The 15,873-nt window shown below is 46.5% G+C and overlaps 1 protein-coding gene across 3 annotated transcripts in view; it reads right to left on the reverse strand.

Annotated features, from left to right (window-relative positions):
- The window catches only part of FSTL4 (follistatin like 4), a 379,618-nt gene that overhangs the window by 200,368 nt on the left and 163,377 nt on the right, over positions 1-15,873 (reverse strand). For all 3 annotated transcript variants that reach the window (XM_032476734.1, XM_032476733.1, XM_032476732.1), the window contains exon 4: positions 3,134-3,382. In XM_032476734.1, coding sequence (XP_032332625.1) covers positions 3,134-3,382 — 249 coding nt within the window. The remainder of the gene's footprint in view (positions 1-3,133; positions 3,383-15,873) is intronic.

The following is a 15,873-nucleotide window of genomic DNA, read 5'->3' on the forward strand; positions in this document are numbered from 1 at the left end:
CTGAAGCAACGCTCTGCAGTTCAGTTTTAATTTTCTCACAGGCTCATGATCCCTAAATGATGCTGTATTTCATTCTGTATTCACATGGAATCTCATTGCCATAGCAACTGGAATGTGATGCCAGAAGTTTTCTTGTAAAGGGGCTCTGAATGTTGCCTCTCCTCCCTTGCTGAGGGATGTGAGGGGCACGTGTCATGTGTTCGCAGGTGGTGCTCCTGAGAAGCCCCCACACCCCATGGGGAAGCAGGGGCTCTGGTGGCAGAGTACGCTCTGAACCGCAGTGGCCTGGCCCAGGCACCCACCGCCATGTACCCCGTGCTCCACATGCTCTGACCCCATAAGCATTGTCCTAATAGTGAATTCTGGAGGCAGAGAAAGCCCAAGAGAATGAAATCACTTCTCTTTGTAAAGTCTGGTAGGAAAAGAGAATGAAACATAGATAATTTCAGAATTTTTGTTTGCATGGAAAAAAAGATGTTTTTAAGATTCCTGGATCAAAAACTCCCTGGAAATTTGAGACAAAAGACAAATTGCCATCAATGGAACTCAAGATGGCATTAAATACTCTGCTGCAGTCTTGGGGTGAAGGCTGCAGGAAATTGTCCTTTACATCCACCTTCCTTTCTTCCAAGAATCCCCTCCACCTCTCCCCAGGCCTCTATCAATCCATTACCTGCTGCTCCCCATTGGAACCATGGTTCAGGCGAAAGTGGAGAAGTGCTAACCCAAAGCACACTCCTAGGGCTGGCCTGCCTGCCATGCCCGCCAAGGCCCTGGAATCAGTGAACAGGCCTCCACTGTCTGCCAGGCTCTCCCTGCGGAAATGCTAGAGGCAGAGAGGCCAGCCCGCCTTCACACCTCCAGGGACTGGAGCTGGCCCTGAACAGGAGGCAGTGAAGCTTCTCCATGGGGTCCAGATTCACGGGGCCAGGTCTGCAGAAAGGGGAGCCCTGGCTCCAGATGGGCATCTCCAGGACAGCATTAGGGCTCGACTCTCAGCACTGGCCCCCCAACTCTCCATCTACCAATAAGCCACCTGGGTCCAAGACCTGCTGAGTAGAACCCTTGTCCTCCCCTCATAGCTTGTCCTACAGTGGACCAGATAAATGATGACAAGAGGTGTCACAAACACCTGGCACATGTAATGTATCCAGCACATGCTGAGGGCTTTCTGTGCAGCACCTCATTTACTTTTCTCCAGGCAGCAGGTGCGAACTGCCAGCAGCCAAGGAGGCCTGGAGAGGTGGAGTCACGCACCCCAGGTCACTCCTGGAGCTTGCAGGTACCACTCTCCACTGACAAGGGATCTTTTAGAGAGTGGCTCTGCCACAGCGAGTGGGTGAGGATTAGCAAAACCTGTGACAAACTCAATGAATCAGAAGGATTCGGTGGATAAATTCAATCGGCACGAGGCAGAACAGAGACCTAATCTGCGTGCCTGCCCCCTCCCCATGCTCACCAGCTCACCGCCATCCCTCACCGCAGCCAGTTTTGTGGTGGTTGATTTTCCCTCGTGTGAAGTGAGAAATGCTTTTTAAATAACCGGTGGTGAGGGAGGCTGTGCACACTCTGATGCAGAAAGAAAAACCTCTAGAAAGATGCAATCTGGGTGATATTGGAAGCTGGAGAATGGAAGATCTGTCTATAAAATTCAACACAGCCAATAAACCTGGAGCCACTGGTCGAGTGTTTAGTGCTCATGGTGCTGAGGCGTCAGCAGGCCTGCACTGGGCAGTACGGCCAGGCCACAGACGTTTTTCCTGGGCTCATTTTGGCCTCATTTCCATAAAGGGCCTCATGATTTCAGAAGTACCTCTGCATTCACGTCATAAGCGCCACGTAAGGGTCCAAGACTATTCCCATCACAGGATAAACTGGACTTTCCAGAGCCCCACTGGCTCTGGGCCCCCTGAGGCCAGGGCCCGCAGGCAGGGTGGGGCCCTGGGCTCCTCCGCCGTGAATCCTCCCACCACACTGTCCTGGCGCCCGTGAGCGCTCGGCCCCCACTCTGGGTGCCCAGGCCCTGCAGCTGTGACAATATAGAAGCCCTGTCCACCAGTGTCGCAGGCACTTGGCGAGGTTCCGCCCTGCCGTCTCCTCCCCTCGACCCAGCCCTGCCCCACAGCAGGCCTCTGAGCTCACGCAGCCCCAGGTGGACTCCCCATCACCACTGCCCCCACAGGCTAGTGGGCCGGCTCCCACCTGCGCACATGCCACTGCTGCCACCTCACAACACCTAATTTAATCACTTGGTTTCAGGGTCACAAATATTTCTACAGGCTGTGGCAGGCGCCATTCACTAGTACCACATGGACACGGGAATTTGCGTTCTAACTCTCACATCATCAGGCTTCTGTGGGCTGTTGACACCGTCTTGGTGCAGGCCCTGCGCCAGGTCCTGGGAACATACTCATACACCGAGAGTCACAGCCCCTGCCCTGGAGGCTCTTAACCGGTTACTGGGATCCTGCACAGCCCTTCTCACTCAAGCGCAATGCAGAGCCTTTTTTTTTTTTAACAACAACAAAAAAATGATTTATTTGCAATACAGCCTAGTCCCCATCACTTCAATACAGCATAGGCGTAGAAAAGAGTCATACTGCAAGCCCCTTTGGCACCAACTCCACAGACACGTTCTGATGTCCACATAGGGCCTTCCTCATCTTGCTCAGAGGTGTTCGGCCAGGGAGCACTATGCCGTCTGTGACCGCTCCAGGCCACAGCTGGAGAACCTACATGCGGGAGACCACTGTGCTGGGGTCCATCTGATCAGAGTCTACACACAGCACAGCCTCCTGATGCAAGAGGCTCTGTCCAGAGAGGCAGACGTGCTCCCTGCCCACCCTGTGTGAGAGACCCGGGCAGCACCTTGCCAGCTGGCTCCCGCCAGACACATGCTCTGCACCAGGCAGTGCGCCTCCCTGGAATCTGCTCTCCCAGGGGCTTCCCCTAAGGGCAGGGGCCTCTGGAGGAGGACACAAATGAACATGCACTGCTGCCATGCTGTTAAGGTTCCCGTCTTTCTCTTTTTAAAGACACATTTAACCTGCATACTCAGCACCCAGCTCATTTGTCAGAAGGACATTAGAAATCCACGCCGAAACCCACAAGCACAAAAGGAGCCGTCTCCTACCTTTAAGGAAGCAGTCCTTGCTGTGGGCAATGCTGATCTTCTTTCCCAGCAGGCAGGCAGCTCGGTGGAGCTCACAGTGGTTTTCGTAAACCCGCCCATCGGAGCCGCAGACAGGCATGTAGCTGGGCCTGCAGGCCTCTAGGCACCGGCACTCAGGCTCCCCGGTCTCCCTGCTGAGCGTGCACCTGCTCCCACGGCCGCAGAGCTTCTTCCCGCAGGAGGCCGGCAGCGCGTCGTGGCCGGAAAGTCCTGCCAGCACACAAACATAGAGGGTCAGCTGCAAGCCCTCGGGGGTGGGGGCTGGGCCACCTGTACAGCTCTTTCAGGGCATGCTGACAGAAGCTCCATATGCCTGTGAAGCTGAGGCCTGGGGGCTCGGGGTGCCCCATGGGGTCCTTGCCCCTCTAACGGGGGTGGGGGGAGTGGTACGAGCAGTGCCCTGCCATGTAGAGCTCGGGTTTTACCGCTGGCTCCCATCAAACATCTCAGACACAACCCCTGCCCATCCTGGGAGGGAGGGGCCAACTGAGGGCCACATGGAAGTGGCAAAGCACCAAAGGACCCTGCTGACTGAGAGGAGGAGGGCTTTCCAAGGGACAGAGGGCTTGAGCCAAGGCTCTCATAACCACATGGCAGGGAGCATTTGCCTGACTGAGGCAGGAGACCTGGCAGGAGGAGGAGTTTTGTGCAGGGGTTGGGGGAGAGGGGATAAGGGGTAGCAAGGTGTGGTTCTATCTTGCTGGACTCAGAAAGCCCAGCAGAGGAATTTCTGTCCACTGTGTTAGGCAATGGGGAGCCACTGTGGAGTCTAAGGAGTAAGTGTGGAGTAGGGAGGAAGAAGTCCTCTAAGTGTTCGGGATCGGGGGGCAGCCAAGGCAGGGAGGCCAGAGGTTGACCTTTTCCTCTGGGGAGAATATGGTTCTCCAGGACACACTAGGTCAGTGGTGGCACCAGCAGCCTCTGTGCACTGCTCAGTCCTTCTGAGCACAATGCTGCAGCCGTGGGCGAGAAGCCTGAGGCCGTGGAGACAGCAGCTCCTGTGCTGCTGTGGTCTCATCCCCGACACGCTGCTGTGTGTCTCCTGCCCCAACACATGCCCATAATGCTCTCACGCAGTGCTGCCCAGAGCTCACACACCAAAGCAGCAGGGCAGCTGGCAAAGCGGCTTATTGTTGAAATGGTACACTTATGGGGAGGGTCAAATAAGCATCTATAACCCACATGACCAAAGAGTCCAGAAAATCGGACAATGGCCACATGGCATGAATGGCAACAGATAGGAAGTTGAGAGAATTATAAAGGGACATCAGAACACAAATAATTAAAACATGAATGCAGATTTTATGGCCACAGAAATCTTTGCTTTTAAGTTTTAATTAAATCTTCTTCAAAATACTGGGAAGACAGAATGGCCCTGGCAGTCAAGAGAACGTATGGCCTCAACTCCTATCCCATGGGATTAAAATGCCTAAAGAAATTAAAAAAAAAAAAACCCTTCCTTGTCTTGTTTTTGGTTAAGTCTGCTTTTCATCATTATAGATTTGAAAGGGAAAAAAATAAGTTATCGGTAGATTAACTGCTTGATTCAATAACTCATTTAAATTCCTCCAGCCTTGGCAAGCTAAGAAATATTGACTTTTTCTTGAATCATAATAAACTAGAAGGTCAAAATATCTCTGAGCAGCGTAAAAGTGCAGACCCTAAGTGGGCATCTGAGTCTCCTTTATCCACTTTGCTAATTGTTGGTGTGTCACACGAAGGCCAGGTGGCATTCACCGGCCCCAGGGCTCGTCCTGCCATCAAGGCTGACGGGCAGCAGGAGCCAAGGCGCTCGGCAGTGGGGGCTCTGGGCTGCAGGCCCTCCACCCCTGGTGTTTAAGGCTGCTTTGCCACAGAGTGTGTTTGATTAGCTTGATTCTCCTGGGTTGTTGGAAAATGGGTTACCCTGGAAAGTGCTGGCGGCTGTTAGAAGAAACTACACAGCTAGCTCTAAAAATATCAGCCTTTGTTTTTTTCCCAAGACGAGGCCAGGACACAAGGCGCTGCCACTGTATCACCGGCTTAATAAGCTTCCCTGTGTGATGAGAAGGACACCTGCTAACCGCCCCATTTTGAAGAAACAGAGCCTGAGTTTCTGAGCCTCTGGTCTCTCAGCTCCTGCTCTGGTGCTTGTGTCCTGCCCGTGCTGCCCACCCAGACCGAGCTGTCTCTGGGCACAGCAGCTCCAACTCACCCTCGCGGTCCATGCCCTCCGTGAGGTGTCTGCTGCCACCTCAAGCCTGAGTGCTCCTCTCTGACTTCCCCTACCCAGAGAGGGTTGGCCCTGCTCCCTGGCCCAACGGGTCAGGCCCCATGGGGGGATGGCCTGTGTACGTTCAGAATTTAAGAAACACAACAGCTTTCCAAGCTGCTCTCCTTAACCCTGTTTTAGCACTCAAAGGCCAGGCAAGAGCCTGAGATGGGAGGGTGGAGGGGGCCCCGCATGCAGTGACCTGTTCACAGTAGCATCTCTCTTGCCTCCTGCAAGTGGGGAGATGGAAGGACGGGGGCACGGAGGGAGACAGCAATCCGTCGAGGTGGGCCTTCTGGGGTAAAGGGGACTAGAACCTGGAGTAGCAGGGCAGGAAGGTGCTTCAGAGACCACCTGGTCCAGACCAGGCATCAAAGGAAAGCCAGCTCGCCAGGGACAGGGGTGGGGAGAATCCCCCAGCCCGACCCTTTCTCCTCTGAGACGCCCGCACGCGCAGGCGACAGCGAACACTCTGAGGACCAAGGCTACTTGTGGTGCCTCCCATGCCCACGTTTGATCAGCCTGCAGGTGTGGCTCTGAGGTCCTCCCCTAGGCTGTGCTCTGAAGGGTCAGTGTTAAGAAAACACTCGTGCCAGCCTGTGTTCTTTGAAGTTGCCAAGAGCACTCAGGCTCTCTCTGACTTGGAAATCGGCTGTTGGCAAATATTTGATTCCTAATTATCTGCAATTAAGACAAAAGCAGCTTGAAAGCCCTGCACCTGCCCTTCCCAGTCTGTGGCCAGCAGGCCCCACGACAAGCTGAGAACACCGTTCACAGGGGCGGCCTGGGGTCCCAGCCCCGGCCGCTGAGATGCCGGCCAAGCATGGTTTCGTTAAACGAGCCCCTTGTCGCCACTTCCTCCTTGTTATTGAAACAGAATGAATTCCCCACTCCTACCAGGACGATGATAAAACAGTAATGGGGAAGGTAACCAAGTGAGACTGCCAGCAACTGCCTACAGTATTTATGGGACGACCATGACGCCTGAAAAAGACGAAATGTGCTTAATTTATGGTCATAAAGAAAGTCGTTTACCCAGGTTAGAAACTGATCATCTTACCAAATAAGCTGCTTTTCAACACTAATTAAATTTACTGAACACGGTCAGACATGGGAATTGTTACATGAAAGTTATGGTGGCAGGAGAAACAAGTCCATTTGTACCAGTCAGTGCTAAAGCCTCCCTCTGTGATTCAAACAAGGATTCTCGCTCGATGTGACAGTTACAGACCCAGGAGTGCCCACTCCGAGCGTGGCTGGGGGTGGTGGAGTGTGGCAGTGGTCGCAGCCAAGCCTGCCGGACCCCAGTAGCAGAGGGATAAGAGGGGGAATCCCACAGAGAGAGCAGGCCTTCCTGGTTCATCAGAAGTGGGAAGCCTCACTCCTTTCCTCACCTCTGACCACGGCACAGGGCACAGACAGCTCAGTTATTCTGCTTCCAAACTCTGACTCAGTCTCTGTAACTGGTTCCTGGGCTCAAAGTAAACCAATGAGTGTTCTCCTCTCTGTGCCCCGAAAGGCGCACAAGAGGAAACCCTTTAGCAGTCGACTTGGGGATGCTAACTGCCTGCAGGCATGTTTGTCCAGTGCAGCATTTTCCATCTGAGAACCTGTGGTCCTCCGCTTGCCACCCTCCCCCCTTACACAGCCTAGGGAGGTCACTCAAGGACGTGAGCATATTTATACTGCAAGTACTGCCTAGTTTCAAAAGGCAGACTCGGCACAGCACGCTTCATACGTAATTCCTCGAGGAAAGGCTTCCCTGGCAGTTCCCTTACATCGGGAGTTTCCTTGACTCATGTCAAGTCTGTCCAGCTTCCAGGGGAGTCTAAAGTCACACATTCCCAGGGCACAGTGACCAGAACTGGCCTGCAGCACAAATTCTGCAGGCTCCACTGCACAGCTCCGGGCCCCTGACCTCAGGCGAGCCCTGGAGCTCAGTTCCAAAGGCAGCGGCCTTGGCACAGGTTCCAGTCCTGCGGACCACCGCTTCCCTCGGTCGGTCCTGGTGTTTCTCTTCCCTCTGGGAGCCCTTTGCACTGTTAGGCCAGCTCTCCCTCTATATTGTATGATGACAGTAAAGTTACCTGACTCAGAGCTTTCCCCCTGAGGCCTCCCACAGGCATGCTTCACTTAAAACGGGCTCCCAGGCGGCTGGCCTGGAGCTTGTTCTAGCTGCTTGCCAGCACGCCGTACTTCCCACCGTAAAAGTGAGGACCCCCTGCTCCTATGGCTCCCAGACAGAGCAGCAGGCTCTGGAGCAGGGCCCCCGCAGCTGGACATCACAGTCGCTCAAAACTCCAAGGCAGGCATGGGGTGGTCCCTCTGGTTTCAGGGCAAGGGCCAGGTTCCACGTATGTCCAGAGCTCAGCACAGGGCCTAGCACAGAGCGGGCTGAGGAAAATGCAGGTGAAAGATAGTCTTTTTAAGACACTGCAAAGACCCAGGGTCGCTGGCTAGAGATCTGAGTAGTCAGAAATCAACGAGTCTGAAGAAGCAGACGCAGTGACACACTGAGTAGTAGCCACAGTGGAGATTGTGGACAGCACTAGGGTGGGAGACGAGAGACCTGAGTTCTGTCTGGGTTCCACCCAAGGAAGTCTCTTTCACACGGGAGCTTCAGCTTCCTTTGTGATAACAAGAGCGAGGTGTCCAGAACTTCCTCGAGACTGAAGAGTAACCTTGCATCTGTGAATTTAGGGTGTCTATAAAAGCCGTGTTCTAACTTGCTCATCTTTTGGCTGTAAGAAAACTACAACAATCACTTCTTTTTCTTTTTGCCTCTATTTGCCCTATCAAGTTATCTCAGCTGGCCTTTGAAGAGTTGTTTCAGAGACATTCTTGGGAAGAAAAGCGGCATAAAAATGTGCAGCACAATAGGATTTCTGCCCTTGGAAGAGTTTCTTTTACAAAACGGTTTTGTTTTAGAGCATTTCCTCCAAAAACATTCTTATCCCCAAGTTCCTGTTCTTTGCCTAAAGCCTCTCCAGTTTGCATCCGTCTTATTCTCTGTCACCAAAGCCCTCATTTTTCCTCCTGGTACCAAGCTCCCTCGTCACTTTCTCTAGCTCCTCAGGGCTCCCTGTATCTTCTAGCTGACGGGCTGGATGTTGCTGCTCTCCATGGGTCTTCACTCTCTCACTGATGCCTCATTACGTGGGTTCGTTCCTGCTTCTCCACCAACTAATGATTCAAGGCCGTGACTCCTCTGGCTGCCTCCAATTATTTCAAGGATTATTGTGCAGACACTCAGCATGAGCCACTGTGTTGCTTCCCAACACTTTAGACTTGCGAGCACAGAGGGGATGCTGAATTCTTCAAGGGCCCTTTACCTGCTGCACAAGTGCTGCCCCCAGGTCAACACATTACCTGGGTAGATCACTCGTCATGGACGTGCCTTATAACCAGAGCGCATAATATGTGCTTTGTGATTATTCTTTTAAAGAAAGAAATGCAGCTCAGTGAAAATACCTAATACTAGCACAGAAAAATTTGGTATTTTTCTCATCAGAAGGCTGTCAGTTTCTCCTCTCAAAGATTTGTGCTTTTCTCTCAAGGGGATTAGTAGCCATAAAAATATGTGCTGAATAATATCAAAATAAAGCTTAATAAGAGTATCAAATAGATAACTGCATTTCTTCTCAGTAGCTACTGAGGCCTCTGGCAGGTGGACCCAAGGGCCCTGGGAGGCTAGCTTTCTGGACGAATGGGTGGGTTGGGTCTGCTCTACCCCTGAGACCGGAAGAGCACAAGGTGACCAGAAGGCAGGAGGCTGCCTCAAAGTGTGTCCCCAGGGGCCTGTGGACTCCTACACAGAGGCCCTCAGGGTCACATTTCCTACCAGACTCTGGATGTGAAACCACTACTGCATCAAGGTACTTCGGTACCTGACTTGAGCCCCAGTGGACAGGCAGTGGACAACAACCACCTACACAAAGGGAGTCCAGCCTCCGGGGGAGGAAGAACAACCAGAGTTAGAGCTGCTGGAGGAGAAGGATGACAACTTCAACAGAGACAGCAAAATACCCAAACTCCAGGAGAACTGAGTACAGCGCAAGGAGGCTTTCCAAGAAAGCCATGACTGCTGAACCAAGAAGGAAATCAGAGAAATTTAAGGGGAGAATGGTCACTATGGAGACTCAAATTAGGGTCCTCCAAGATCAAGCAGAGGACATACCTCCAAGTCCAGAGCAAAAACAGGAAAAAAGTCCTAAAGTTCAGGAGTTATTCCAAATAGTAATGTGAAGGGAAAAGGCACAGAGGAAGGCTTAAGTGTGTCCTCTTAAATAGCCAAACACTGTTTTAATTAACATCAGGATCGAGACGGATACTTGTCATCATCATTTTCATTCAAAAAGGAAGTATAGAAAACAAGAAAATAAAATAATTGGTAAAAATTCGGAAAAGGCAACTCACAACTATCTCTTTTGGCTGATTGTGTATCTGTATACTTAGAAAACCCAGAGACTCTCGGCAAAAAACATTAAAATTGTAAGAGAATTATGATGAGGTGGTTGGACAGATGATAAATATACCAAAATTAATCATTCTTCTCTTCATTAGCAAAATATTTAGAAATGGAAAGGAAAAAATAGTCTACTCATAATAATGGTAAAAACTATAAAATATTTATGAATAAATTTAACAAGAAAGTCATAGGACTGATACGAAAAAGACTATAAAATCTCATTGAAGGTCATAATATAAGATTTAAACAAATGCAAAGACATTTCTTATTCTTGGGTGGGAAGACATTACCATAAATTTACAAATTTAATTCAGTCCTTTGGGAATTGGATAAAATCATCTTAAGAAGTTCATTTGGAGGAGTAAGTGGCCCCAGATAACCAAGAAAAACAAGAAAAGGAATAGTGAAGGGGGATGTGCCTTACCAAATAGCAACATCAAACCAGAGAGCTGCTATGATCAAATCAGTAAGACACTGACTGAGGAATAGACAGATGAATGACTGTAGACGTGGCAATAAAAGACAGGCTCCAGAAATAAATCCCTGTATCTGAAAATTCAGTGTATGACAAGAGTGGCCACTGAATGGGGAAAGTGGCAGTCACTTGATAAATAATGCTGAGGCACCTGGCTATCCACTTGGAATAAAACAACATCGGAACCCTATTTCACACCACATAAAAGCCACATTAAAATAACTGCAAATGTTTAAGCTGTTCTTATTAAATAATGAGGAGATATAAAAGAACACTTATACACCCTGTGGACAGCATAAGCATTACACTACGATGAACAACCACGTACCCACCTACCCACTTAAAGACAAACCCAGTTTCATTAGTTTCGAATTTCTCCATGTTCCCCCCTCCAATTCTATTTCCTCGTTTCCACTCAAGAGGGAAACAGGGATCAGGAATTTTGTATTTATTATTATTTTGCTTTTCTTTGTAGTTTGATCTCATCCTTGTATTTCTATGCAATATATTGCCTTTTCCCCATGTTTCTGAACTTTACAGACATGTATCATATTGTATTTATGTATCTGAGAGTTACCTCCTTTGCTTTTACACTATGTTTTGTTTCATCTACATCTTTGCATATACCTGACATTCATTCATTTTTCACTTACAGTGCCCACTGTATACATGTGTCATCATTCATTTATATAGTCTAATTAGGTTGTTGTTTGCCTCTTTCTGTGGTCCTCTTTCTTTTGTTTCCTTAGTCTGGATCAAATACTTCACCTTTCATTTTTTTCTTCTACTCATATAAAAAAATATACCCTATTTATTCTTCTACTCTGCATTCCATAAACTTAAAAAAATGTGTAATTAACCCAGGGTCTAACATTAACCAATCATTTTATCCTCCATATGAAGAACCTCAGAGCATATAAATTCCAATCGCTCCTTTCCTGACCTAAATATATGACAATAGTACATATTCTATCTTTATTCCTCATAATTCCTCCTTATTCCTCAAATTCTCATAGTTGTGTGTGTCTAAAACATCCGTTTTTCAGGGGGAGGGTATAGCTCAGTGGTAGAGCATGTGCTTAGCATGCAGGATATCCTGGGTTCAATCCCCAGTACCTCCATTCAATCAGTCAATCAATCAATCAGATTACCTCCTCCCACCAAAAGATCCATTTTTATCCTCATTTTAAAGAAATATTTATGCTGTATAATTAATTCTGTAATCACAGATTTTTCCTCTCAACTCAATAAACATTTTACCCCCTTGCTCTTTGCCCTCACTGAGATGTCAGCTGACAGCCTTTCCTTTCCTTTGCAGGTAATCCATCTCTTCTTTTTGGATAGTGTTAAGATCTTCTCTTTGGTTTTCTGCAGTTTCTCTATGATGTAAGTATGCATATTTCTTTGCATTTGTTCTGCCTGTAATTCATTGGGTTTCCAGGAAGTGAGGATTTAAGTCATTCATCAATTTATGAAACTCACAGCTACCTTCCTTTAGATATCTCTGCTCCATTATTTCTCTCCTTTTTTCCCCCAGGCATTCTGATTAGACATGTGTTACAAGTTCTTGTTCTACCTCAGTATCTCTTATCTCTTTCACATCCCCCGTATTTGGTTTCTCTGTGCTGCATGCTGTGTAATTTTTTCCAATTCATCTTCCAGTTCCTGAATTCCCTCTTCAGCTTCTTCTAATCTATTCTTACATGCTCCCACTGAGTGTTTAACTTTGAATTTTTATTTCTAGAAGTCCTATTTAGTTCTTCACAATGATATGTCACTTGTAGAATCTCTTGATTTTCAATCATATTTCAATCTTTAAAATATTAAACATACATATTTTATATTCTGTGTCATTTTGCTGTTTGTGCTGCTTGTTATGTGGCGCTTTCCTTCATGGCGTTTTAAGAATTTTTTTTTTTTAAAGAATGATCTCAGATTTCCTGGAAGTTTATCTGAAAATTTTGGATGCACAGTTTGAAGATGGGCTCATCTTGATTGTGCCAGACACCCAAGGACTCCACAGTTCTGGGTTAAACTCAATTTCATGTCAGATTTTTCCGACTACCTAGGTAGTTTGCATCTGACCCACAATTTCCTGTGGCGATCAGCATATGCTCATATGGTCATATGTCATTATGGGACTTTTTCCCTCTACTCTAATTTTGTGCCAAGATTTGAGACAAGCACATTTTCTCGTACTTGCAGGAACAGGGTAGGTTTCTTTCTTGTTTACTCTTCCACTATGAGTGTAACCCCTTGGAGTCCCAGGTAGGCGGTGGAATTTTCCCAAATGTGTCCACCTTGAAAGGACCTGGGACGTGTCCCTGGTACCCTGAATTATGCTGAGTGTACAAACTAAAGCTGATGTTCACCCAGTTTGGCAAAAGCCCTCGAGATAAAGCCAGTGTCACGGCTACATTATCTCTCTGGGTTCCTGGTTTCACTTGCTTCTTTAGCCTCTAAGTATTCCTTATATTCTTACCAGCACATCAATGCTTAAAAGAATTTAAAAATATATTTCTCTGCCACATTGCCAGTGGCAGAAGTCAGATTATGACTTTTAAAAATATTACATAACAATGAAGAAACTAAGATAAACACAGAGATATGGCTTTCAACACAGCACTATTAGCTCTTTGGAAAGTTCTGATAACTGTTCTTGCCACACAAGAGACTCAGAAAAGGCTGGGTCATTGCCAGATAGCCTGTGGTAATTTTCCTGAGTCCAGATGCATGTTTAGAGCAAATTTAAGCTCTTCCATCACCAGAAAGTCAAACAAGAAAGAGAAGTCTATTAATGGGGTGTAGTGGAGGGAAAAAGGACACAGCTGTCTCCAATAACCTATGTCCCTAACTTCTACCTCAAAGCCCAGAGTGGGGCCTCTCAGGAGCAGTACTGTCCTCAGTATACAGATGTAGCTGGAGACAAATGCAAGGTCAGTGGCTGAGCCCTTTGGGACCACTTCTGATACAAGAAATAAAAACGATGGAGTTGAGTCTGAAGTATCTTCTGAAAAAGCAACGCCTTTAGGCACAGTGAGGGTCTCTGAGCCCTAGTGTCATCTGATCTCTAGTTTATATTGACCCAAACAAGCCTGCTCTCCTGAGGCAGCAGCGTCAGAAAGTGAGGGCTTTACTCTCATTGACACATTTCTACCTAAAGCATGGCCAGAAGTCATTCTGTAACTGGTATTGGTTCAATCTTACTTATAGTGGCAAACTTAGACAATATTAAAAATCAAAATATCCTTCTAAGCAGGTCATAGTAACTAAAGCAAAATTATCTTTGATTTGTTACAACAAGCATACTTATTATCTCAACTTGAAGCATGTCAGAGTGAGTTCTGCTTTTTGATTCTAAGGAGAAAAAATGCTGATAATATTTTTGCTTCAAAAATTCATAGTTAAGAGGGAGGCAGCAGAGCATGATGGTGGCCAAGGTGGGGGAAGGGCATCACAAGGAAGGGGACCCAAGGATGATGGTCAAGTTGGTTCTGGTAGGCAACTGCATTGGGGGATGGCAAGGTGGGATTGGGACCCACAGAGGAAGGTGGGGTCAGAAAATTACATTACATACAGGGCACTGAGCAGTAAATAAACACAATGAGGATAATGGGAGCTAAGTCTCTCACTGAAGAGGAGAGTTACAAATATGAAAAGAGGGAAGCTAGAAGGAACCCTACAGAATGCACCCTGTAAGTACACACACACATACTTTCTGCATCTCTTCTCTTAGAGGATCCTGGGAGCAGCAAAACCCCAGGAGCGAGGAGCATGTTTTACTATCATGTCTTGGTTTCTAAATACAATTCACCACTAACGTGAACCAAAGATCTCTGAAGAAATGGCTTATTCCAAGGAAGGGGCAGGGCAAGTATAAGAATAGCCCAGAATATCCTGTTGTGCCAGAAAGTAAGAAAGCACTTTAAGAAATCATGGGACATATCAAAGGATGCAGAAGCCAGTTTGAGGAAGAGCCCACTGGCCAATTCTGGGACACTTTGAGCATGAAAATAAATAATGATAGTAGCAAATAATATCCCAAAAGAATAAAGAGAAATGCACAAATCCAATTGATTTTTTAAAAGTGAGCAAATAAATGGGGAGAAAATTCTTCCATACAAGAGAATTTCAATTAATAAAAGTAGAAGAAATTAAGGAATTAGAAAATTTTCATTTGGCAATCATAGTACTAATTATTTTAGGCCAAAAAAAAAAAAAAAATCAATAAATGCTACAACTAGTGGACGAAAGAGGAATAACAGGATACTTACATAGTTTCAATATGTCTTATCACAAAACAAGTTGACATCAATTCTTAACTGGTGGGATGCAGAAGAGCTCATGATAACTTCAGTTACATTCTTGCCCTAAATTCATAACCTTGATGTAGTCATGAGGAAACATCAGACAAATCCAAATTGAGAGACATTAAGATGACTGGCCTAAAATCTTTAAAAAAATGTTAAGAATATGAAGGGCAAGGAAGGACTGAAGAACTGTTCTAAATTGAAGCAGGCTGAAAACAGGTGATTTGGTTTGAATTCTCTTACTAAAAAGGACACTGTTGGCAAAATGTGAATGGGGTCTTTGGTGAAGTACATATGAGAGTTCCTCGTATCATTCTTACAATTTTCTAGTAATATGGAAAATTAAAATAACAGGGCATCTAAAAATTCAGACAGAATTCTACTTCTGTCTTGGACAGAGAATTGTACAATAGGTTGTTGTTCCCATTATAACAAGAAAAACCAGATGAATTAAAAGTCCTATCTTTTTCAAAGTCATGTGATAGTAATGAAGAAATACATGTCTAAGTAAATCAAATTCAGAGAAAAACAAGCCTATAATAGAATTAAAATATACAATATATGAAATAAAGGCTTTATTAAATGGACTTTGATAAGAATAAGCTGACTGGACACAACAGATAATGAGATTCAATAAATTCAAAGACAAGTCAATAATAAAAAGGCCTAGACTGAAGTGCAGAGAAGAATAATGAAAAAAAATAGAACAGATCACTAAAGAGCTGGGGGATAATCTGACCAGGACTAACATACATATAATTGGAGTTATAGGAAACAAGAGGAAGAATAGGGCAAAAGGAACACTTGAGAAGACATTGGCTTAAAAGTTTACAAAACTGAAAGATAGCAACCAAATATCCAATAAGGTGAGTGAACCCAAGTAAAAGGAACTCCTACAAAGGAAACCACAAAGCAAACCACCATCAAACTACTGAAAACCAATGATAACAAGAAAATGAAAACTCAGTCAGAGGAAAAAGATACATCAACTTTAAGAGAGTAGTAAGAATGATGTTTTATTTCTCATCAGAAACAGTGGAGGTCCCACTCTAAGAAGAAAAAGAAGGAAGCAGAAGGAAGAAAATAAAGGTAAGAAAAGAAATCACCAAGCTAGAAAACAGTCCCACCAGCAGTAAACGAGTGTTCTGTTTCTCCCATACCCTTGCCAACACTTGCTACGGTCAGTCTTTTAAATTT

Source organism: Camelus ferus, chromosome 3 (genome assembly GCF_009834535.1).
Source record: "Camelus ferus isolate YT-003-E chromosome 3, BCGSAC_Cfer_1.0, whole genome shotgun sequence".
Lineage (NCBI taxonomy): Eukaryota > Metazoa > Chordata > Mammalia > Artiodactyla > Camelidae > Camelus > Camelus ferus.